The 23826-nt window shown below is 37.1% G+C and overlaps 1 protein-coding gene across 6 annotated transcripts in view; it reads right to left on the bottom strand.

Annotated features, from left to right (window-relative positions):
• NFAT5 (nuclear factor of activated T cells 5) overlaps nt 1-20663 on the bottom strand; it is a 92315-nt gene extending 71652 nt beyond the window's left edge. For 4 of the 6 annotated variants that reach the window (XM_087827498.1, XM_087827496.1, XM_087827493.1 and 1 more), the window contains exons 1-2: nt 20250-20663; nt 18440-18493 (exon numbers count right to left, since the gene is read on the bottom strand). In XM_087827498.1, coding sequence (XP_087683624.1) covers nt 18440-18493; nt 20250-20322 — 127 coding nt within the window. In that variant the 5' untranslated portion in view covers nt 20323-20663. Of the gene's footprint in view, nt 1-18408; nt 18496-20249 lie in introns of those variants that run through there. The other 2 variants (XM_087827497.1, XM_016200803.2) reach the window with 2 other exon arrangements.
• Nucleotides 20664-23826: the final 3163 nt, after the last annotated feature.

Here is a 23826-nt window from a genome sequence, read left to right on the forward strand (position 1 = left end):
TGCCTCTTTTAGTGTCCTTCCCAGTTACTGATATAGCCAATTTCACTGATTTATATTACACTGAGTCCTTGTAGGCATCTGAGTTTCCAATTTCTATACTAGGAGTTGCAAGGTTGAGGTCTTTTTCTGAAATGGGAGGAGGGGAAAACAAAAGATGAGTCTTTCATAACGAAACTTTGCAAAAGCTTAAAGATTAAAACAGTGGTCTCAACTTTCTTGATCCCTCTCCAAAGCCAAATATAATGAGAAAGAAATTGTATACAATGGTCAAGGGCTGGTAAGTACCTGATCTTCCAGAGAGTAAAATAAAGACGTAGTACCAAAACACTTCCTATTTTTAAAAAGGTATAGACTTGCACGGGCTGGTGTTGCTCAGTTGGTTGAACGTGGTCCCATGCACCAAAAGGTCACCAATTCAATTCCTGATCAGGGCACATGCCTTGGTTTCAGGCTCGATCCCCAGTACCGGGTGTGCAGGAGGCAGCCTATCAATGTGTTTCTCTCTCTCTCTCCCCGCCACCCCCCGCCACCTCTCTTCCTCTCTCTCTCAAATCAATAAAAACATTTTTTTCAAAAAAGCATAGGCTTTCATAGAATTTAAAATCCAACTTCTAAAGAGTTTACCCAGTCTATTCCCTTATGTTATATATATAGAAACTATATAGTTCATAGATATAGAAACTATATCTATGTAGCGCCAGAGATTTAGAATTTGCCCAAAATCAGATACTTGACAGCAAAATCAGAATTGGAAAGCAGTTTCTCAAAAACCAACAGTTCAATTTAAAATTTACTAAGCATCTAATACGTATAAGGCTCCATGCAAGATGATACGAATACAAATATGTACTCTATATAACATAGTGCTTTTCCATTTTATTTTGGTTATGTTTTTTAAGAATTTTAAACAATCCAATAAAAGCCACTTTAAAAAACTCACTTTCTATACCCAAAAGAATTGAAAGCTTGTAATTCAAATATATATGTATGCATGTTCATAGCATGTGACTAGCAGCACTAGACAGAAGAGTCAAAAGGTAAAAACAATCCAAATGGCCATCAGAAAATGAATGGATGAGCAAATTGCAGTATCCATACAATGGAATAGTATTCATCCGTAAGAAGAAATGAAGTATTAACAGATGCTACAGGTGGATAAATCTTGAAAACATTATGCTGAAAGAAATGAAAGAAGCCAGACACAAAAGGTCATTCTAAAAACTAAAAGTATTTCCCTTAAGATCGGAAACAAGACAGGGATGTCCGCTTGCACCACTCTTATTCTACATAGTACTAGAGCTCCTAGCCACAGCAATCAGACAAGAAGAAAATATAACAGGCATACAAACTGGAAAAGAAGAGGTAAAACTGTCATCATTTGCAGATGATATGCTACTACATAGAGAGAACCCTAAAGATTACACCAAAAACTACTAGAACTGATAAATGAATTCAGTAAAGTAGCAGGATACAAAGTAAATATCCAGAAATCAGTTGCACTAATAATGAACTATTAGAAAGGGAAACTTAACAATCCTACTTACAATTGCATTAAAAAAATAAAAATAAAATAAAATATCTAGGGATAAATTTAACCAAGGATATAAAAGACCTGTACTTGGGAAATTATAAGACACTAAAGAAAGAAACTGAAGAAGATACAAATAAGTGGAAGCATATTCTGTGTTCATTGATAGGAAGCATTAACATCATTAAAATGTCCATACTACCCAAAGCAATCTATATAGGGTGTCCCAAAAAAATGTATACACACTTTGAATGATTATAAAGTAATTTATAAACACTGAAAAGGAGTGAGAATTAAGTGAGTTACCAGCTGTTAAAGTGTGTATACATTTTTGACACATCCTATGAATTCAACACAATTCCTATCGAGATACCAATGGCGTATTTTACAGAACAAGAATATTCCAAAAATTTATATGGAACCAAAAATGACTCCGAATAGCCACAGCAATCTTGAAAAAGAAGAACAAAGTTGGCGGAATCACACTACCTGATAACAAAGTATGCAAGGCCACAGGAATGAAAACAGCATGGCACTGGTATAAAAACAGACATATAGATCCATGGAACATAAAAGAGAGCCCAGAAATAAACTCACACTTTTATGGTCAATTAATGTTTGACAAAGGAAGCAAGAACATATCATGGGGTAAAGATTGTCTCTTCAATAAATAATGGTGCTGGGAAAATTGGGCAGATATGTGCAAAAAAATGAAACTAGACCACCTTCTTACACCATACACAAGAATAAACTCAAAATGGATTAAAGACTTAAATTTAAGACTCAAAACCATAAAAATCCTAGAAGAAAACATAGGCAGTAAAATCTCAGACATTTCTTGTAGCAATATTTTTTCTGATGTCTCTTCGGGCAAGGGAAACAAAAGAAAAAATAAACAAATGGGACTACATCAAACTAAAAAGTTTTTACACAGCAAATAAAACCACCAACAAAATGAAAAGACAACCCACTGAATGGGAGAACATTCGCCAACAATACATCTAATAAGGAGTTAATATCCAAAATTTATAAAGAATTTATACAACTCAACACCAAAAAAACAAACAATCCAATTAAAAAATTGATAAAGGAACTAAACAGACACTTCTCCAAAGAGGACATACAGATGGCCAGTGGACATATGAAAAGATGCTCAACGTCACTAACCGTCAGAGAAATGCAAATTAAAACCACAATGAGATATCATCTCACACCTGTCAGAAAGGCTATCATCAATAAATCAACAAACAAGTGTTGACAAGAATGTAGAGAAAAGGGAACTCTTGAGCACTGTTAGTGGGAATGCAGACTGGTGCAGCCACTGTGGAAAGCAGTATGGAGTAACCTCAAAATATTAAAAATGGAACTGCCTTATGACCCAGAGATTCCACTTCTGGGAATGTATATGAAGAAACCCAAAAAACTAATTCAAAAGAATATATGCACCCTTATGTTCATTGCAGCTCTATTTATAATAGCCAAGATTTTTGGAAGCAGCCCAAGTGCCCATCAGTAGGTGAGTGGGTAAAAAAGCTGTGGTACATGTATAAAATAGAATAGTACTCAGCCATTAAAAATAAAAAAGATGGAAATCTTACCCTTTGCAACAGCATGGATAGACCTGGAGAGTATTATGCTAAGTGAAATAAGCGAGTCAAAAAAAGACATGTACCATATGATTTCACTTATATGTGGAATCTAATGAACAAAACAATCAAAACAGAAACACTCACTCATAGATACAGAGAACAGGCAGACAGTTGTCAGAGGGAAGGTGGAGTTGAGGGACTCGGTGAAAAAGGTGAAGGGATTAAGCAAAAACCCCCACAAAAAACCTCACAGATACAGACAACAGTATGATGATTACCAGAGGGAGGTAGAAGAGGGTAAAGGGAGGATAAATGGTAATGAAAGGAGACTTGACTTGGAGTGGTGAACACACAATACAATATACAGATGTACATCTGAAACCTATATGATTTTATTAACCAATGTCACCCCAATAAATTAAATAAAAATAAATAAAAAAGAACGTTCTAATATATGAAGATTCCTATTTTAACATCTTTATGGTTTATTAAGTTATAAAAGGGATGGAAAACTTTTTAGGTATAAAGGAGAGAATAAAGTCGCTTCAAATCCCAATTCTCAGAGATCGTCATTCTAACATTTTAGTCTATTTCCTATTAGTCTTTTTTAAAAATAAAACTGGAATAATGTTTATATCTTCCTTTTTAAAAATTTAAGTCATAATGAACATTTCCTTCTATCATTAAAGATTCTTTGATACATGATTTATAATAAAAACATAGATTTCATTTGTAAATATTAAACAAAAAATGATAACCAAGATTTCTCTAGCTTCCCTTAATCTAGCTCAGGAAATCTTTTTATTTTAAGTATTCTTCCTCAGCAATCCCCCACCCCACTCCTCACAATGATGCTCTTAAAATCACTGTTTATCTATCATTCTTGGCAAATGACTTGTCTATTTCTCCAGAGAGAACACAGGCAATAGGGCATGAATTTCCCATACATCCTTTCCCAGATATAAATTATCCTTACCTCTGTCTCTTTAGGCTCAAGAAAAGAAGCAACCTTGTGTACTGGATACCCTTTTCTTCCTTACTCCTCCAAAACTTTCTTTCCTATCCTTTATCTTTAATTCCCTCACTCCACAAGATTTCTATTCGTATTGAATCTTTCTAGCTTCCACCTTCCGTTCCCTTCACAACCACACTTAATACAACAAAAGGTGCCTTTACTAGCTGCCTCCACTTTCTCTACTCACATTTATTACGGAACTAACTACTATTTGGCTCCTGTTCCACTACTCCATTAAAATTTCTGTTACCAGTAACTCCGAATTGACACTAGTGACTACTGCTTTCTGATAACTCCTCTTCCCACTATCTTCTGCTGTTCTTTTTTCTTCCCTCATTGACTCCTCTTTAGTTTACTCCTTTTTGCATGCCCCTTAAACATTTTGCCCCCTCCCCCCCAGGGAAATGAATCTTCAACTTTCTTTCTCATTCTTCTCTCCTGATTGTTAATTTCAACTTCAACTGTAACTCCAATGATATCTGTAAGTTGCTGATGATCAACGTTTGCCTCTACTTCCAGATTTATAGATATAAATACCTACTCAATATCTCCATTTGGATACTTATATAGACATTTCATCCTTAATACGTCCAAAACCAATCTTTTGATTTACTTCCCCCTCACCTACCCACCCATCAGAGTCTTTGCCATCTCATTAAATGAGAACTCCATTCTTCTAGTCTCTCGATTCACAAATTTTGGGCCCAGCCAGGCATGGCTCAGCAGTTGAGCATCGATCTAGGATCCAGGAGATCGCAGTTCGATTCCTGGTCAGGACACATGCCCGGGTTGTGGGCTCGATTCCCAGTCAGGGGCGAGCAGGAAGCAGCTGGTCAATGACGACTCTCTCATCATTGTTGTTTCTCTCTCTCTTCCTCTCCCTTCCTCTCTCTGAAATCAATAAACATATATTTTTTAAAAAAATAAATTTTGGTATCATTTTTCACTCAACGTTTTCTCTCACATTTCACATCCAATCCATAAACAAATCCTGTCTGCTTTTCCTACAAGATACAGTATATCCAGAATTCCATCACTTCTTGCTACCTCCACTACTACCATCCTGATCTGTCTCACCTGGACTAATACAATTACCTCTTTTTCCATTTATGTTTCTAAAAAAGCCTAGCAAATTGAAGAAATACTTCCTAGTAGAAGTGTACAAGAGAACAAAACACAACTGAATTTAAGGGAAAATTCACTTTTGGACTTACACACAAATAAGTAAACATATATGGTGAGAACACAATTACTCAATGGTTGTCTTTCAGCTCTAGGTTACCTTTCTATTTTTAGAATTAGCCACCACCTCCCTTCTGAAGCTTTCGACCTCAACAGCCCATTATAATTCCACCAAATGAGTACAGGCAACCTTGATTACAGACCCAATCTTAAGTATTCTTAGAAGTAAGTCAGTTTCTATAATTAGGGGAAACATTAAACTTATAGGCCAGTCAGGGTATCCATCAGGAAAGCACTAGTTGTTTTATAAAAATTATTGTAAATTACCAGTGTGCCAACTTATACCTAAAACATTATTTATTCATAAAATTTACTTGTGCACAGATTAATATGCATTTACCAATAAACATACAAGTACCAGTCAAGATTAATTTAATTTTACTAACTTAAATTATGTTCATATTCTCTCACTCTCAGATAAACTTAAAACTTGAGCTGTGGCAATAATCCAGGAAAACATCTTTTTATATATAAAGTATTCTAGTGGTTGAGGACCATAATAAATCAAAGATAAATAAATTAAGCACTTTAACATTCATACAAAACAAATACTACCCAATAGTGCCTTTTACCCAGGCCTTGTGATGAATACAATTATACCTATATTTAGTCCAGCAGTTATCCAGGGTCCTCATTAACTTCTACTAATGTCTAATTAATAATACAAATACAAAGAGAATACCTTTTTGAGACTTAGTAGGGTTTATAGTTTCCATAGTTACAGAAGTGTGTCTCTCACTTCACTAATGCAGCTTTTCTTCTTCCTGGCTCACTGCCACAATTCTGTGACATTTATCGGAAAACTGCAATCTTCTTGCTACTATGAAATACTATAAACATTTGCTTTCTAGAAATCAACAAAATGAATCAACCATGCATATTAATAATCAAAAATTTTCCAATCTAAATGAGGTTAATGTGTCTACTTCATGAATTTTTCACAAAGTCATCTGTAGCCTAGTTTGGCTCATCAAAAATTTGTTTTGATTATCCGAGATGTTGCACACTCAGTGGTGTTTAAGTCATTGCACTTACATTTAAAGATAAAGATTTTGGGTCCCATGTAGAAAAGCAAGAGAAAATCTAACTTTATAAAAGTGGAAGAAAACTATAAGTGATTAAACATAAAACAACTAAAATATACATACTCTGTTAAATGGAAAAATGAAAACAGTCTCCTTTCCATGTGCCACCACACAATTATCTCTGTTTTGCCTCATTAACTTTACAAACACTTGGTATATCTCAGACTCTTAAAATTAATTTTATTTGTTTTTAACATATATTTTGTGGTAAAAATATACATAAAATTTACCATTGTATTCATTTTTAAAAGTGTACAATTCAATTGCATTAACTTCATTCACAATGTTGTGCATGACCATCACCAGTATCCATTTCCAGAACTTCTTCATCATCTAAAACATAAACTCTGTACCCATTAAACAGTAACTCCCCATTGCCCTCTCCCCATTTTCCTTGGTGACCACTATTCTGTTTTCTGTCTCTATTCTAGATACCTCATGGAATCATGGATTCATGAAATCATACAATATTTGATGTTGGGGAAACACTTTTTTGGTCTGGCTTATTTCATTTAGCATATGTTTTCAAGGTTCATCCATGTTATAAGATGTACCAGAATTTCATTCCTTTTTAAGGGGGAATACTTAAGTATGTACCACATTTTATTTATATATTCATCTGTTGATAGACACTTGGCTTTAGTATATTCACAGAGTTGTACAAAAACCACAATAAATTTTAGAACATTTGTATCACCCCCTAAAAACCCCAAACCCCTTAACTATCATCCCTCTACCCCCCAACCCTCAACCTATCCTTAGGAGCCACTAATCTACTTCTGCCTCTATAGATATGTCTACTTTGCACATTTCATATAAATGGCATCATACAATATATGGTCTTTTGTGACTGGCTTCTTTCACTTAGCATGTTTTCAAAGATCATCCATGCTGTAGAGTGTATCAATAATTCATTCCTTTTTATGGCTGAATATTCTTCTATTAAATGGATATACCACATAACAAAATAAGTCAGACAAAGACAAATAATCTCACTTATGTGTGTAATCTAAAAACCAAAAACCAAAGAACTGAACTCCTAAATACAGAGAACAGATTGGTGGTTGCCAGAAGCAGGGGGCAGGGGGTAGGGGAAAGGGGGCAGGGGAAGGGAGCAGGGGCAGAAGAGGGTGGGCAAAATGGGTGAAGGTGGTCAATGGTACAAACTTCCAGTTATAAGATAAATAAGTTCTGGGGATGTAATGTACAAGAGCATGGCGTCTATAGTTATCAATACTGTATTGTATATTTGAAAATTGCCAAGATAGTACATGTTTAAAGTTCTTATCACAAGAAAAAATATTGTAACTATGTGTTGTGATGGATGTTAATTAAAGTTATTGTGGTAATAATTCCCAATATATACATATATCAAATCATGTTATATATCTAAAATTAATACACTGTTAATATATCAATTATATCTCAAAAATGTTTTAATTAAAAAAAGTATCAATCACAGGAGTAAAATGCCCAAAAAAAGCCCAAACAAAAAACCTCCAACTCTTCTGGACTTAAAATCTCCTAATTCAAGCCCTGGCCGTGTGGCTCAGTTGATTGGCGCATCGTCCCATACACCAAAAGGTTGTGGAGTCAATTCCTATTCAGGTCACATACATAGGTTTTGGGTCCTGGTCAGTCAGGAACATATGGGAAGCAACCAATACATGTTTCGCTCTCACATTATTTTTCTCTCTCTCTCTTCCTTCCTCTCTCTCTAAAAAGCGAGAAACATATCCTTGGGTGAAGAGTAAATAAATAAATATCTCACAATTCAAAGACTAATTCCTAGCAGGAAAAAAAGAAGTTTAAAAAGCATTCTTATCTCTTAATACAATTATTCCAAAAGTAGTGGAATAACACAAGCTTGGTAGTCCCAAATCAGTGTTTTAGATGCTACACTCACTGTTACTAGGACCCTGCAGAAATTAAAAGCTAAAAAATTTCTATGCAGTGTTTCTGCACATGAAATAGATATATTTAAAAATCTATCTATAAATAATATTGCTAAGTCCTACTTCCCATTGACTTAATGTTTTTAAAGTGAAGTTTGTTCCTGGAATATGACAGTTAAAAATTACAAGATTAATTTAATAGTTATTGTGGGTTGGGGTTTGACAGAAGTGATCCTTACATGTACCCACACACATTCCCCACTTCACTCTACTAAAGTCCCAGAGAAAGTATGCCTGGTAAAAGAATTGAGATAATATTGAGCAAATAGGTCTATTTCCAGTTTCACAATCACCTCATATTAATTGATTATTCTGTTCTGTGGTTCACAGGCTTTTGAAAACCCCTTTTTAAATTAAGACCACCTCCTCTCCCCCCCAAAAAATCCTCCCGATCACAGTGGGAAAAAAGTTCTGTTGGGAAAAATTATATTTTCTGAAAAAGGCACCAGACAATTTTTTTATGCTATAAAATTAAGGTCCTATCTCTAGCTTTCTCAGTTACCCATGGTGGTCCTATTATCTATTACTTTAATTAACCATTCTAGATTCTTTTTTTTCCCCAGTCTGTAACATATAAAAGTTCCCTTAAGAGAACTTTTGCTCTCTACATTACATAGTCATACATTTTGCCCTGAGCTGTCGCTTTCATGCTTCAAGAGAACTTGCTTATTTGAGTATTAGTGAACAAATCCACCTCCATTTTCATCTTAATTATCTAAATCTTTGTCTTTACAGACTAAATAGCTCCAATTCTTTAACAGCCTAGGTTTCCATTGGTAGTCATTTTAATGCAATTATTATTTCAACTGAAGCTTTCTATATAGCTGTATAAAACTAGAGCACAGTTCTCTCAGACTTCCAATACCATTCCTTCCTTCTTTTCTGGATGTGATATTCATTCATTTATTCATTCATTCAATAAATATCAAGCCCTTTTTAGATATAAAGCACTTGTGCCATATGCTATGAGAATACAAGGTACAGTCGCTGCCCTTGAGAAAATTACCATCCAGTATAACTTTTAAAACAAAACTGGACTTCACTAAATGTATTTTATGGTTTATTGCAGCTTTAATTCTGTGGTTGATTCTAGTATTTCACAGTTAATTATCTTATCATGATTTGGGTTTCATTTCCTGAATATATGCATTTTCTAGGACTTCAAAACTATAGCTTTCCTAAATTTTGAGAGAACTATCCTCAAATTCTTTCCATAACTTTATTACCACTTAAAACAACGATTAAAAAGAGTGAAATACTTAAAAATAAATATTTTACAAAGTATAAAATTTATTGTATGAAAACTACAAAACGTTGAAAGAAATTAAAGACTTAAATAAAAGGAAGACATCTCAACCTCATAGAGAGAAATATTTAATATTTTTAGGATGGCAATACTTCTCAAACTGACAAATCAAGTCAATGCAATCCCTATGAAAATCACAGCTCATTTTTTGTTTGCAGAAATTGCGAAACTGATCCTAAATTCAAATGGAAATTCTCGGGACTCTGAATAGCCAAAACAATCCTATATATGAAGAACAAAGTTCAAAGACACATTCTTCCCAATTTCAAAACATATTTCAAAGCTATAGTAATCAAGACAGTATGCTACTGTCATAAGGATGAACACAGAGATGACTGGAAAAGAATTGAGAATCCAGAAATAAACCCATATATCTATGGCCAACTGATTTTCAACAAGGGTGTCAAGACTATTCAACGGGAAACAATAGTCTTTTCAATAAATAGTGTTAGGGTAAATAGATACCCACATGCAAAAGAATGAAGTTGGACCCCAATCTCACACCCATATACAAAAATTCAAAATGGATCAAAGACCTAAGACTATAAGAGCCAAGACTATAAAACATTTAGAAGAAAACATACGTATAAATCTTTACAACCTTGGATTAGCCAACAGTTTCTTAAATATGACACAAAGCAAGAGCAATGCAATAACAAAAATAGAAAACATGGACTTTAACAAAATTAAAAATGTTTGTGCATCAAAAGACAATACCAAGAAAGTCAAAAGAAAATCCACAGATTTGGAGAAAATTTCTGCAAATCATATATCTGATAAGGGACTTGTATATAGAATATATAAAGAACTCATACAATGCAACAATAAAAAGACAAATAATTGTATTTTAAATGGGCAAAAATCTTTTTTTTTAATTTTTTTTTATATCTTTATTGATTTCAGAGAGAGGAAAGGAGAGGGAGAGAGAGAGAGATAGAAACACCAATAATGAGAGAGTCATTGGGGATCAAGCCCTCAACCCGGGCATGTGCCCCAACCGGGAATCGAACCTCAATCTTCAGGATCCTAGGTCGATGCTCAACTGCTGAGCCACGCCCGGCTGGGCAGGCAAAAATCTTAGTGATTTGGCTACATTATAGAATATAGAAATAAATGAGAATAAAAAAGGTCTTGTTACCTTTTGTCCTTTATAAAATAGCTTTCCTTTTTAGAAGGTTGTAGTACTTGAACAATGAAAATTAAAGAGGAAAGAGTATACATTGTATAAATCCATTTACAGAAATTCCAAAAAAGGCAAAACTAATCTATGGTAAGAAAAACAGATGGGCAGTTGCCTGAGGGGCTAGAATGGGCAGAACTGAGTACAAAAAAGCAAGAGGTAGCTTTAGGGGGTGATTGAAATGCTCTGTATCTTGTCTGTGATGATTATACAAATGTATATACTTGTTAAAAATTCATGGAACACTTAAAATGGGTGTTCCTCTGTACCTCTATAAGGATGGTTTGTTTGTTTAAAAAAAAAAAGAGAGAGAGAAGAGAAAGAGAAGATACAAGTAATAACAGCAGAACCAACAAGCAAAATGTAGAGAGTACCATGAGAAAATGCAGACATGCATAGAAGGGGAAGATAAAAAAAAAAAAGCAGGGGGTTTGGGGGAAGGACAGTGAAAAGAAAAACCAAAGCAAATTAATAGGGCCCTAGGTAAAATATTGCTATTCATATAGCATTTCATAGTTTTTGAAGTCCTCTAACATTCTTTCAGTTGTTCTTCCTCAGCACTCTTAAGTAAGCAAGACTGATAGTTTCTCTGACAAAGAGAAGGAATGGTTACATGATTTTCTACAAGGTCTCAAGGCCAAACTAGAATTAAAATTCTTTTTTAAAAATACCTAACACAGTATTTTCAGGAAGTTCAGAAGCAAAGACCAACCATATCAAGAAATAAAACCAACTCTTGAGGCTCTATTAGTACTGTTTTTTTTCTGTTGCTCATTTCTTTTCAAACTTAGGCTATGAAACATACCAGCAGAAATGGGGTAAAATGATTATTATGCTTCCATAAAACTACTGCCAAAGAAATCATAGCCCCATGGCATCCTCCATTTCTAAAGTAATTCTCCTTAGGTTGTGGCTTGCTTTCCTTTTCACTCCTGAGACCATCATTGGTCAAGACAGAGATGGTTCAACCAGCAACGTGCTTCAATTAAATCTTAAAGACACCCATGAAGTTAGGCAATGATTTGCTAATTTTGAGTGTTAAAATATTCCTCCAAAGGGTCATCATCACGTTCTTTACTGAGTTTTATGTGTGGCTTACAGAATTTCTCACATTACTTTATGGAAATTGCTTAGCTAAAGAATCCTATACAAAGTACTCTTCTCACACTATCTGAACAGTGGTGTAAACTTATTAGGGCCCAAAGTGTAAATGACAATTATAAATTGTTTGTACTATAGGAAAGCCAGGAAAAGCTCAAAATTCTGGAGTAAAACTGTCAAGTTTCAAATTCCAGCCTCCGCCACTAGCTATGCGACCTTGGGGAAATTAGTAAATCCTGTTTGCTCACTTTTGAAGTAGGGATACTGATACTATCTCATAAGGTTCTTCTGAAAATTAAATGTGAAAAATATCTATAAAATGCTAATACACATACCTGCTCAAAAATGTTTTCAATCACAATAACACTGAATTTATTATTCTTTCTTCTCTTTAACTACAAACATTGTTTCTTTTAAAATGTCCTACAAAGATTGCTTTAAGTAGATTTTTGAACCTAAAGCCAAATTTATAAAGATAAGAATAATCAACAACTTGGCTCACTATTAGAAACTTTTCTGTTCTTGTTCTTACCTTCAAAACCAAGTCCCAAATGTACTAAAAGACCAACCATAACGTTTCTGAATGGGAAAGATGCAATAAACATTCATGGCTGGCCAGCAGTAATAATCACCACCTATGTATCAAGTAAATACCTTATCCAAGGGGGATACATTCCAAGATCCCTAGTGGATACCTGAGATCTCAAATAATACCAAACCCTATCTATGCATGCTTACCTATGAGAAAGTTTAATTTATAAATTAGACACAGTAAGAGATCAACCACAATAAGTAAAATAAAATAGAACGATTATAACAATATATTGTAATAAACATTATGTGGAAGTGATCTTTCTCAAAATATCATCTCAATTGTTTATTTTTGGAATTTTCCATTTAATATTTTCAGATTGGGGCTGACTACAGATAACTAAACTCAGAAAGCAAAACCATGGATAAGGTGGGACTACTGTATTAAAAATAAAAGCAAGAGAAAAAAATCTATTTTTCAATAGTTATTATAAAAGTAACTGAAAATCACATTTTCAGATGAAATCATCAAAAATATAGATCCTTTATCACAATATCAGATTTTACTTATATTTGGGAGCTGAAATTATTATCTGTAGTTAATCCATAAGGAAAATGTCGTTTTCATTCAAGTACATGTTTATAATTAGTGTATTATATTTTTGTTATACCTTTTATTATACCTTTTATAACCTTGATTTTTATTAAAACAGCAAACAAAAAAAGAGACATAAACCTCTTTTACGTAACCTGAAATAAAACCTTAGCAACAAGAAAAGACAGTAAGTTTAATAAGCAACATTTCTATTGAAGAATGCCTTTTACCTCTCTTGAGCTAACAAGACTATCCTCTGTCAGTACGTAATCAGGCCCAACTAATGTCTCACATATCAATTTGATGTTTTCTTTTTTTCAAATTACTTGTTAATTCTTAATAGAAAAGCATATGATGAGTTAAATTTTCCTAATAAAAGTGGCTTTTTATACAGGGTGGGGCAAATAAACAGTTTATTCTTGTATTATTATTTAGTAATCATTGCATTATTTTCCATACGAACTATTGTAAACCTACTTTTGCCCCACCCTGTATATTATATTGATTACAATAAGAAACGTTTTTCCGTACTATCACTTTCAAGTTTTAGGGGACTCCTGGAATAATTACAGTATAGTCAAGAGTCAATTAAGAGCAGGCCAAGAACCACCTGATAAAATACGAATTTCTATCCTCTTACTGTAATAAACAACAGAATTCTAGGACTGAAGAAAAATCATGAAAGCAGAGTTTAGGAAGGGACACAAAAACAAACGGTAAGAAATCAGAGAGATAGATCCTAGAAGCAAGAAGTTGGGATGGTCCTGGCTGGTGTGGCTCAGTTGAGAGTTGTCCCATGCACAGAGGGGTCACCGGTTCAATTCCCGGCCAGGGCACATGCCCGGATGCAGACTCAATACCCAGTAGGGGGCACGTAGGAGGCAGCCACAGTGATGGTTCTATCCCTCTCCCTTCTTCTCTCTCTAAAAACCAATAAAATCATATTTAAAAAAGAAAAAAAGCTCAGTTCTGCTTCCATATATCCACAATTCTGCATGGGATTAAAAAAAAAAGTTAGGATGAACTGTATGACTTTTGTCATATGTCTGAGCTTCATTTCCATAGTTATTTCCATAACGATATTTTTAGTTTACTAGGTATGAGTCAATAGGTTAATAGATACTAAAGAAAAGAATCCAATAGACTATTTTTAATGTTAAATATTTTCAAGAAATCCTTTCCAATAAGATATCTTCACACATTTCATCATGTAAGAGTTAATGGCCTAACTACCTTACTAACACAGATCCTAGGAAAAGAAATAAATCAGGCCTAATGGCAATTCAGAAATATTCCATGAAGTCAGTAAGACACTGCTACTACTTTTAGGACTTCCATTTGTGAACTATAAAGCATAATTATGCATTATACCATATCAAATAGGTTGACGGTAGTAAAAAAAAAAAAAAAAAAGTTTAGTTTCCCTAACTCACTGTAATGTTTCATATTTTCTTTTTAAAATTTTCTAATCTTAAATGTTTAATTCATACCAGACTGCATCATATTGGTGTTTAGTTCTCATGTAACCAGTTACTTTGATCCATCATAATCTAACTCACACTATTAAAAGCATTTAAATTTTTTAATCTACTTTTATTACTTGATTTTTCCAATTTGCGTGTTTTTCCTGTTTTATCTGATTTTCTACCATCTTATCTTACACCCCTATATTTCTAGGATGACCTCTTAGTTAATCTTATTTGTATACTTCCACTTAGTTGAATTTTTATTTCAGTTTTTATATGGCAAACAATATATGCCATAATCAATATTTTTCAATACTGAAAGTGTAAGAAATGGTACCTTTCTCTCTGTAATTGAACTTTTTGTCTAGGTACTCCAAAGAGGAATCCTAGTCTTCAAATCTGAACATCCTAACTGTAAATCATCTTTTTATTTTTAATATATACAAACTATCTTCTTTAACAGTAGGGAAAATGCAAAAATAGAATCAAAAAGTAGAAACTTCTAGCATATACTTTTGTCCAAGATACTTTTTGCCAGTTATTTTTAACATAATTGCGAAAGTATGTTTTTTATTTACTTATTTTATTAAAAGTTTCATGTGTAATTATGGGGTCATCAGAAACATTTTAATGGCTATGTATGATTGCATTAAATAGCTAGACCCTTCCTTTTCCCACTGTCAGGCAATCACCACATTAAATTTAAAAAGCAGTATGGTAACCTAGTTAACTAGACTTATTGTGGTGATCATTTCCCAATATGTTCAAATATCTAATCATCGCAGTGTCCATCTTAAACTAATACAATGTTATATGCCAACTATACCTCAATTTTAAAAAATTAATTTCCTATCTTAAAAAAAAAAAAGGTAGTAACAAGAAGGAGCAGCATTGATATGCAGGATAAATGCAAACTTAATTAAATGGTAAAGACATTTTAAGTCTAAATCTATTTTTAAAGCTTAATACCCAATTGCAGGTTTTCCAACCTTATTTTCCTAAAGAAAGGACTTAAATTTGGAAAAAGTATGCACTATATAGATGGCTGTTGTTTAAAAATTTAGCCAACATTTATTGAGCTCTTACTATATGCTATGTTAAAGGCTTTACATGAATTTGCCTCAACAACAACCTATAAAGAAGATGCTATTGTTGTCCCCATTTAAAGATGAGAAAATTGAAGCACAAAAAGATAAATAAAATGACTAAGCCAAAGGCATACACAAATGTTGGAACAAGGATTTGAACCCAAATCTGACTACATGGCCTATAATTTTTTTTTTTTTTAATATATTTTTATTGATTTCACAGAGAGGACAGGAGAGGGGGAGAGAGAGAGAGAAACATCAATGATGAGAGGGTCACTGATTGGCTGCAGCCCACAACTCGGGCATATGCCCTGACCGGGAATCGAACCCCGATCGCCTGGATCATAGGTCAATGCTCAACCGCTGAGCCACGCCTGGCCAGGCATGGCCTATAATTTCAACACAGATTAGAAATTACACTATACACTAGAAGCAGTAGCTTCCTGCTCAATTATATCTTGAAAAGGGAGGAGGGAAGACACAGAGACTTTGTTAAAATAAATTAGAAACACATTTCCTGGAATAAAAGAGAATATTTTTTAAATTAATATAAGAAATGTCACTATAACACAGAAGTGTTTGTGTATAAAATGATATGATGTCTGGGATTTGTTTTAAAATAATACAGCTTGGGGAAGGGTAGAGGATAACAGGAACAAGATTAGACATCAATTACTAACTGTTAAAGCTTAGTGATGGGTATATGGACTTTCATTATTTTTTTTAATATGTTTTTATTGATTTCAGAGAGAGAAAGGGAGAAGGAGAGAGAGAGAGAAACATTAATGATGACAGAGAGTCACTGATCAGCTGCCTCCTGCATGCCCCCCGTACTGGCAACTGAGCCCACAACCCGGGTATGTGCCCTGACCCGGGTATGTGCTGCGATCTCCCGGATGGGTGGATGTTCAGTATTTTATTACCTCTACTTTTGTGTATTCTTTAAAATGTCCATTTAAAGGTTAAAAGTAGACATTGGTTACACAGATTAAAGACTTTCATACAGAAGCGAACATCTTTCTTATGATACCCTGTATCATACATATAAAAGGACATGACATACTTGATACTTATACATTTTATATATCATCTTATACATTTTATATATCATCTGTAAAAGGGTGGTCTTACTTTAAATATCTATGTATCCTCTCACAACCAAAACCTAAAATTAATGAAAGTAATTTAAGCACAAACACATAAATATACATAATAAATGGTTGTCTGCATTTCTATCAACTTGTTAAAAATATTTGCTTAAATAATTAACTCCCCCCCCCCCCCCCGCTTTCTCCAGAGAATAGATGGGTTTGCACACACAAATATGACTCTACAACATGGTCACAAATTGAACAGTATGAACAAAAATAAGAAATCTACTTCACTAAGAAACACTTCTAATAATTCCTCATCTAATATTGTAGTTGATTTTCAAACTAATATATATCTATGGGCTTCTTGTAAGTATAAATATAATCAATAACTTGAGAACCTTCTATATGCTCTAAACTATAGTTAAAACAATTCAGCTTACACAAACAAACAAAAAATTTATTAAGCCAGATACTATACTAGGCATTGTCATAAACATTAGCTCACTAAATTTAAGTGATTATATACATTTTTATAAATAGACTCTTACAAAATTTAGAGAGGTAAAATCACTTGCCAAGGTCATAGGGCTAATAAATAGCCAAACTGGTACTCAAATTTAAGCTCAATTACAAAACCCACATCTTTCTCCCCTATACCAGACTACCATATAGAAAACAAACACCTACACTTAAGTCAAACTTAAATATTTAGGGTCCTTTTTAAGCGGGCCACAAAATGTGTAAGAACCTGAGCCCACCCCCCCCACACACAGGGCACTGGTTACATATATATGTTACAATGGCAGCTTGGCTTTGGGTAAAGGACATCAACTAAAATACAAAAAGCATTGTTTCTGGTACTGTGTGACTCCTCGCCCTTCCAAGTCTCTTAATTTCGGCCTCAGGTTACTCATCTTTACATTGGGGAAATAAATGTCCTTGCAGTGCAATTCTAGGATTGTGAGAGTCAAAGATAATATATGTGAAATCACTTCAAGAATTATAAAAACAGAACATTTTTTTGTCTTAAAATGCTAAAAACAACACAAAATAAAGTTTTCTGAAGTAATCCTCAATTGTCTGTATTATCCTACGTATTCTATTGTTTCCAGAACATTCTAAAACCCTTTTTTCTAAGCACAGCTCAATCACCATCTCTACTACTTGGCTTTCCTCATCTTTAAAAATAATGCAATAGTAATGACATCAATGCTTTTATAATAAGTAATTAATATATCACTTTAAAATACTTAACATATAAAAACTGAATTTTCAAACTAAGTATGTGTTTGGTGTCACTCTTTTAGTTATATTCATGATCTTGTTTGAGCCTTTTCATATTCAGTTTGCTTGTAAAAAGCTATTTACTAAATATCTGGAATTCTAAGATAGAACACCCAACACATAATCTTTAATGCTTTTGGGGGGTAGGGTGAGGAGGGGTTCAAGGCTTCTCCAAGCAGATACAATAGCTAACAATCACATCAAACGCAACCCACAAAATCCACTGAAACATTCAGCTGCTCTAAAAGAAGGATCAGGCTCTTTAGGAGAAAACTACATTGTATGAGTTTGCAAAGTTTCACACTTTCTCATTTAAACTCCATTTCAGAGAAAGCCTTTGCATACTCACACAATATGCTTTAAAATGGCACTCTGCTGACCTTCCAATAGTCCAGCTCTATGAAAATTCTGGGATGGGTGTAACTTCAGAGAATCTGAAAAACACAAAAAGCATTAAGTACTTTTTATGCTGAATGATTTTTTTTTTTAAGCCAAGGATAGCATACATCTCTTACATAACTGCCATGTATCTTTAGGAGCTAAAGCCCGTATTTGTGAATACATTCTCTGTGAAAGAAGGCTAAATTGTCTGTACAACGGTCTCTATGCTAAACTTAGATTTCCATAAAGCATTTCTTTCATGGAAAATTATCTGATGATTACTGCCCAAATGGTGTTAATGTCTTGACTATTTTTAGTACCCAATTGTACCACATTTGCCCTCCTCTAAGAATCATCTCTTGATAAGCCTTCCGACACTCAAAGCTACATTTCCAAACTACTTCAGGTAACGTTGCCCAAAAAACATCTTCCAGGACGGTGACTGCCAACTAAAGTCATCAGAGCAACAGACAATGGCTATAGTTACTAAGTAGGACTCTGTGTACAAACTCAATCATCAATCTACAATAAAGTCCAGGACCTTGCGGAGTAAACCATCTCACTCCGATTCACTTAAACAATTTAAATACACGAATGGGAAGCTTAAGTCCCCCTCTTTGGAAGGGGTGAAATCAGTGGATAGATGTTATCAAACCAAACACTTGAGCAAACGTATAATTTCTCAGGAAGGAGGCTCAGAATGGCACGTAATTTTTAAAAATACGGTGAAATCAATCATTAATAACCCAATTACGTCTTTTGCCCCCTCCCAGGAGTTTAAAAGTGGCGAAGAGAGCAGTGGGAACATTTTGGTTTGACGCCCCTTGCACAGGGAACCTGTTCTAACACATTCTTGTGGTGTCCAGTGTAGGAATTTAACCCCAGTACAGATCAGCTGAAGTATTAATATTTTAGATCCTGTGAGCCCCCTTCACGCTCCCAGCCAAAAGAATTCTTAAATGGGAATCTCTGTCCAGTGCCCCTCTCCCTGCGACGAGCCCTTCAACAGCCACGAAATAGAAAATTCTCAAAGGACAGAGTCCATGCCTGAGCTGGCGCCCCGGGGGGACAGGAGAGGAATCAAACTAATGCAGAGACGGCACCCCTATTTTTGTAAGAGAGAGGGAGAAGTAAGTAATGGGAATGCCACAGAGAGGTAGGAGAGAAAAAGACAGAAAATTCGGGCCCCTTCCAGCAATAAGATGACGAGGAAAGGCAGACCGCCCGGGCGAGGGGGGCCGTCCCAACAAGGGGAGGGAGTGGACTGCGCCGGAGCGAGAGGGGAGTAAAGCGACGATGCACAAACAACCTGGAGGGGGAGAAAATGGTGACCCTGCACCCAGCACCAGCTCCAGGCCTCGCCGCCGGTTTGGGGGCAACTTTGCCGGGGAGGATGGTCCTGGTAACAGGAGCCGCGGCCCCACGCATCGCGGTGGCGCGAGCGCGGGGCCCAGTCGGGGGTGATCCCGGAGCGGGGGGGGGGGGGGGGCGCTGTCGGCTGCTCCAGGAGCGTGGCGGGGCCGGACGGGCCGAGGGACTCTCAGAGCGGCTCGATGCGGCCGGTGCCGCAGAGACCCGGGGGCCGACGGCATTTGGGCCCGGAGCGGCCAGCGGCTCCACGGGGGAGGGGCCGCCACTCCTCCCCGGCGGCTTCCACCATCTCCCAACCCCAGCGGACTCTCCCCACCCCCCAGGTCGGGCCATCCCGGCCAGGGCTCGGCTGTCCCTCCGCCTCCGAAACGGGACCCCTCCGGCTCTCCCCGGGCCCGGCCTCCCCGCCCCCACGCCCCAGCCGTCATCCTGACTCACCTCGCGAGTAGAGGGACTTGGGAGATTCCAGGTCTAGGTCCGCGCTGAGCAATGAGATGAAGTCCGAGGGCATCGCAGCTCGACCCAGCCCGGCCCGAGGGCAGCGGGAGGGGGGGGAGCGGCGGTGGCGGCGGCACCTCCTCTCCGGGACCGCGGGCACCGAACCGGGGGCGGCGAGGCGAGGGCGGCTGCCGCTGCCTCCTCCTCCTCCTCGAGGGCAGGGACTTCCACCGGGCCGAGGACCGAGGACTCGGTGGCAGGGTGGAGAGGAAACTCCACAGGGACTAAATCCCGACGAGCCAGGAGAGGGGTTCAGGGCGGGGGGGAGGGAGGGGAAAGAGCCAACGGGTCCGTTTGGTGCTTCTCTTCAGAGAAAACTGACGGTCGCCTCCGCCGCCGCTGCTGCTGACAGGAATCTGAGCTCCGCCCCCCGCGGGGCACTGCGCAGGCGCGGAGGGGGCAGCTCAAAGACCGGAAGAGCCGTGGCTACCACGGGAGGGCGGGAAGGCGCGCCGGTGGAACAGCATCGAGGGCTTCGCTTCCTGCCTCCGCGGCCCGGCTGCCGCTGTTGCCCAGCCCGGAATAGGTCCCGCCGGCCGGGAGGGGGGAGCCGGGGGGGTGTCCGCCCGGGAGGGAGCGAGCCCGGGGCCGGCGGTGCAGCCCTGAGCTGAGCGCTGGCCACAGACCTGGGGAGCCGAGAGGTCTGCGCCCGGAGGGAAAGGACCCCCGAGCTGGCGGCTGGGCGCGCGGCTTGGGTCCAGCAGGGGCTTGGAGTTTCGTCGCTCAGACAGTCACCAGACCTTTGGGGTTTTCATAGCGGTGTCTAAATTGAGTTGGCCAAAGGACTGTCAAACTAATTTCTTAATTAGGAAATGGCAGACCATATTCGAAAAACCTCAAGTTGTTTTTAAAGTATCTTCACGCCTTTCTTTGCCCTTCCCCCACCCCACTCCGCCCTATGTCCTTTAGAGGCTGAAAATAATAATAATAATAAAAGATCTTTCTGATTGGGCTAAGGTGGCCCTGCTTATTCGGAGTGGGAGATAGAAGACAATTTAAAAATGGGATCATATGAATCCACCTTGCTATTTTCGAGCAAAAAAGGCGGGGGGGGGGGGGGGAGCCAAAAAACTAACCACCACTCTTCCAAGCACTTTTTCATTTTTTACCTTTGGACGAGGCAAGGATGGCAGGAAGAGCACATTTCATTGAGTTTTTGCTATTCTGTTCATAGGGCCAAAAGTTTCCATTGCAAAAACTGAAAATCCTCACCTACACCGCAGACCGTTTCCTGAGTCTAATACACTTATGAGAAATTTTTAATCAAGCTATTAAGGTATCAAGTGGAGTGAAGGGTATGCATGTTGGGAAATCATTTTAATCGTGTGTAGAATATTGATGCCAGCAGCCACCGGAGCAAAGTTTTTAAGATACTTGACTTGGTTTTGCTTTTGTTATTTTATCTACAGAGATAGTTACGAATCATAAAAAACAGTCTGTTGTTATATATACAAGTATACACACACACACACACACAGAAACATGTACATGTAAAGAGAGAGAGAGCCCCTTTTCCCCAGGAATTAAGGCAATCCGTCTGGACTTGGGGTGCTGGGGATGGGGGAGAAACCCTGCCCAAAGAAGGCCCTTTTGCAGGTGTCTCTGGGGTGAGGCCCTTTGCAAAGCTTTACCTGCAGACCTAGAATTTACACTTGTGTCATCACAGTCTACCTATCTTTCTATCTGAACGTCTGACTCAGGTTGCCCAATTATCTTCACTGCATTCTGTGTAGTAATCAATCAACCCTATCCACATTTTCTTCCTCTCAGAGGTAAGAAAGCTTTTCAGAGCCACCCCAAGATGGCGAAACAGAACAGAAAGCTACCTTCAAATATCCATCCCACAGTATGCTGTTGTAATAAGTCTCAAGGGAAGTCCCTTCATAACTGATCAGAGACCCACTCATTTGAGAGAAGAAGGCTTAAACCCCACATTGCCCAAGAAAGAGGCCAAGGCCTAGGCCAAGGCTTTTGAATCCAAGTACGAGTAAACACCTGTTGGAGACCTACCCCCTCCATTAGTCAACACGTAATGCCAGAAGAGGAAATTGCAAGGCAGAACCCCAATACTAAAAAAAAAAAAAAGTTGGGTGAATCACTCAGCATATTCCATTTCCCCAGACCTATGTAATCATTCAACAAACTTAGGGTATAGGAAATCCCCAGATACCGTCCTGACCCTAATTAAGAAGTCAGAAATTGGCAAGGCCTCTTCCTCTTTTTGTTTCCTAGTACAAATGCTTTTATTGTATATGTTAATCAGATTTCCCCTAAAAAGCGAAGAGCAAAGTGAAGAGGGGTCTCCCAAAGTGTGACTTGACCTGGATTGTGAATTCTCCTAGACTGTGATTCTTTGGGCTTGAGCCCCACCCCATCAGGCCCTGCAATAAGCAGTGATTATATCTAAATGGCTATTTGAAAATTCAGTGGTTCCCCCCCCTCCGCCCCCACCATATTCTTTCAGAGAGATACATTTTTTTTGAAAAACTGCTTAGACGGATAGTTTTCACAGCCACGTTTTGCAACAGCATAAAGACCTAGATTTTCATTTTGTCCTTAAAATGTCAGTGACTAAAAACACAAATTAATTAGTAAACAGTGTTTGCTCAGCTCTGATCACAAAATACGATATGACCTACATGATATTCAGGGTTATCAAAAATAACTATCTGATCGTTGTATCTTTAGTAAATTACATTCTACCCCTAGTTCCAACGTTATTTCCCTCTGTAGTCATTAGTGTCTGTTGCTTCCCCTTTTATTTGATATTCGAAATAGTCTCATGTTGTATTTTAAAAACCACCCCATCACCCAAGCATATACCTTCATAAAACTTCCTGTGTGCACGATAAAAAATAACACTTTAAGCCATAAAATTTGGAAATTTCCTCTCCTTGGAGAGTACAATAGGATTATGGAACAAAACGTAAAGCGAATTTCGTAGTTTGTAGAATTTCTTTGTATTACTTCCCCATCGTCATATCACATTCCTGAAGTTACTCGATTGAAATTTCACAAGAACCTAGATTCAACTACAAGGTTGTGTAGATTACACAATAGATTGGCAGTTTTTATATTGGTGGTGTGTTCTTTAACCCCTCCTGGACCTGTTCAGGCACTTGGTGAATTGTGTGTTGCTGGATCTACTCCAAATGAAAAAGGTTCAAGTATCAACCACTGAAAAGAAATTAAATAAACTCAACAGAGGAATGTGTTGTCACAAGATCTACAGGATCCTTGTCATTGTAATACAGTTAAGGCTATTAAAATGATTTTAGTCACACGTATAGTGTAAAGAACTTGCTAAACAAACACAAAACCTGAAAGGAAAATTTCCAGAAAGATTCAAGTCATGGACAAAAAAAAAAATGTAAACTGCAAATTACCTTTGCCCCACCCTGGGAGCACAAAATAATAATGGAGAATTGATAGTGGTGGGAAATAGCATTTGTGATGAAATTGTAACCAAAGTCTTATTTGATTATATGTCAATTTTTATCCTCAAGAACATGTTCTA

Source organism: Miniopterus natalensis, chromosome 18 (genome assembly GCF_054644295.1).
Source record: "Miniopterus natalensis isolate mMinNat1 chromosome 18, mMinNat1.hap1, whole genome shotgun sequence".
Lineage (NCBI taxonomy): Eukaryota > Metazoa > Chordata > Mammalia > Chiroptera > Miniopteridae > Miniopterus > Miniopterus natalensis.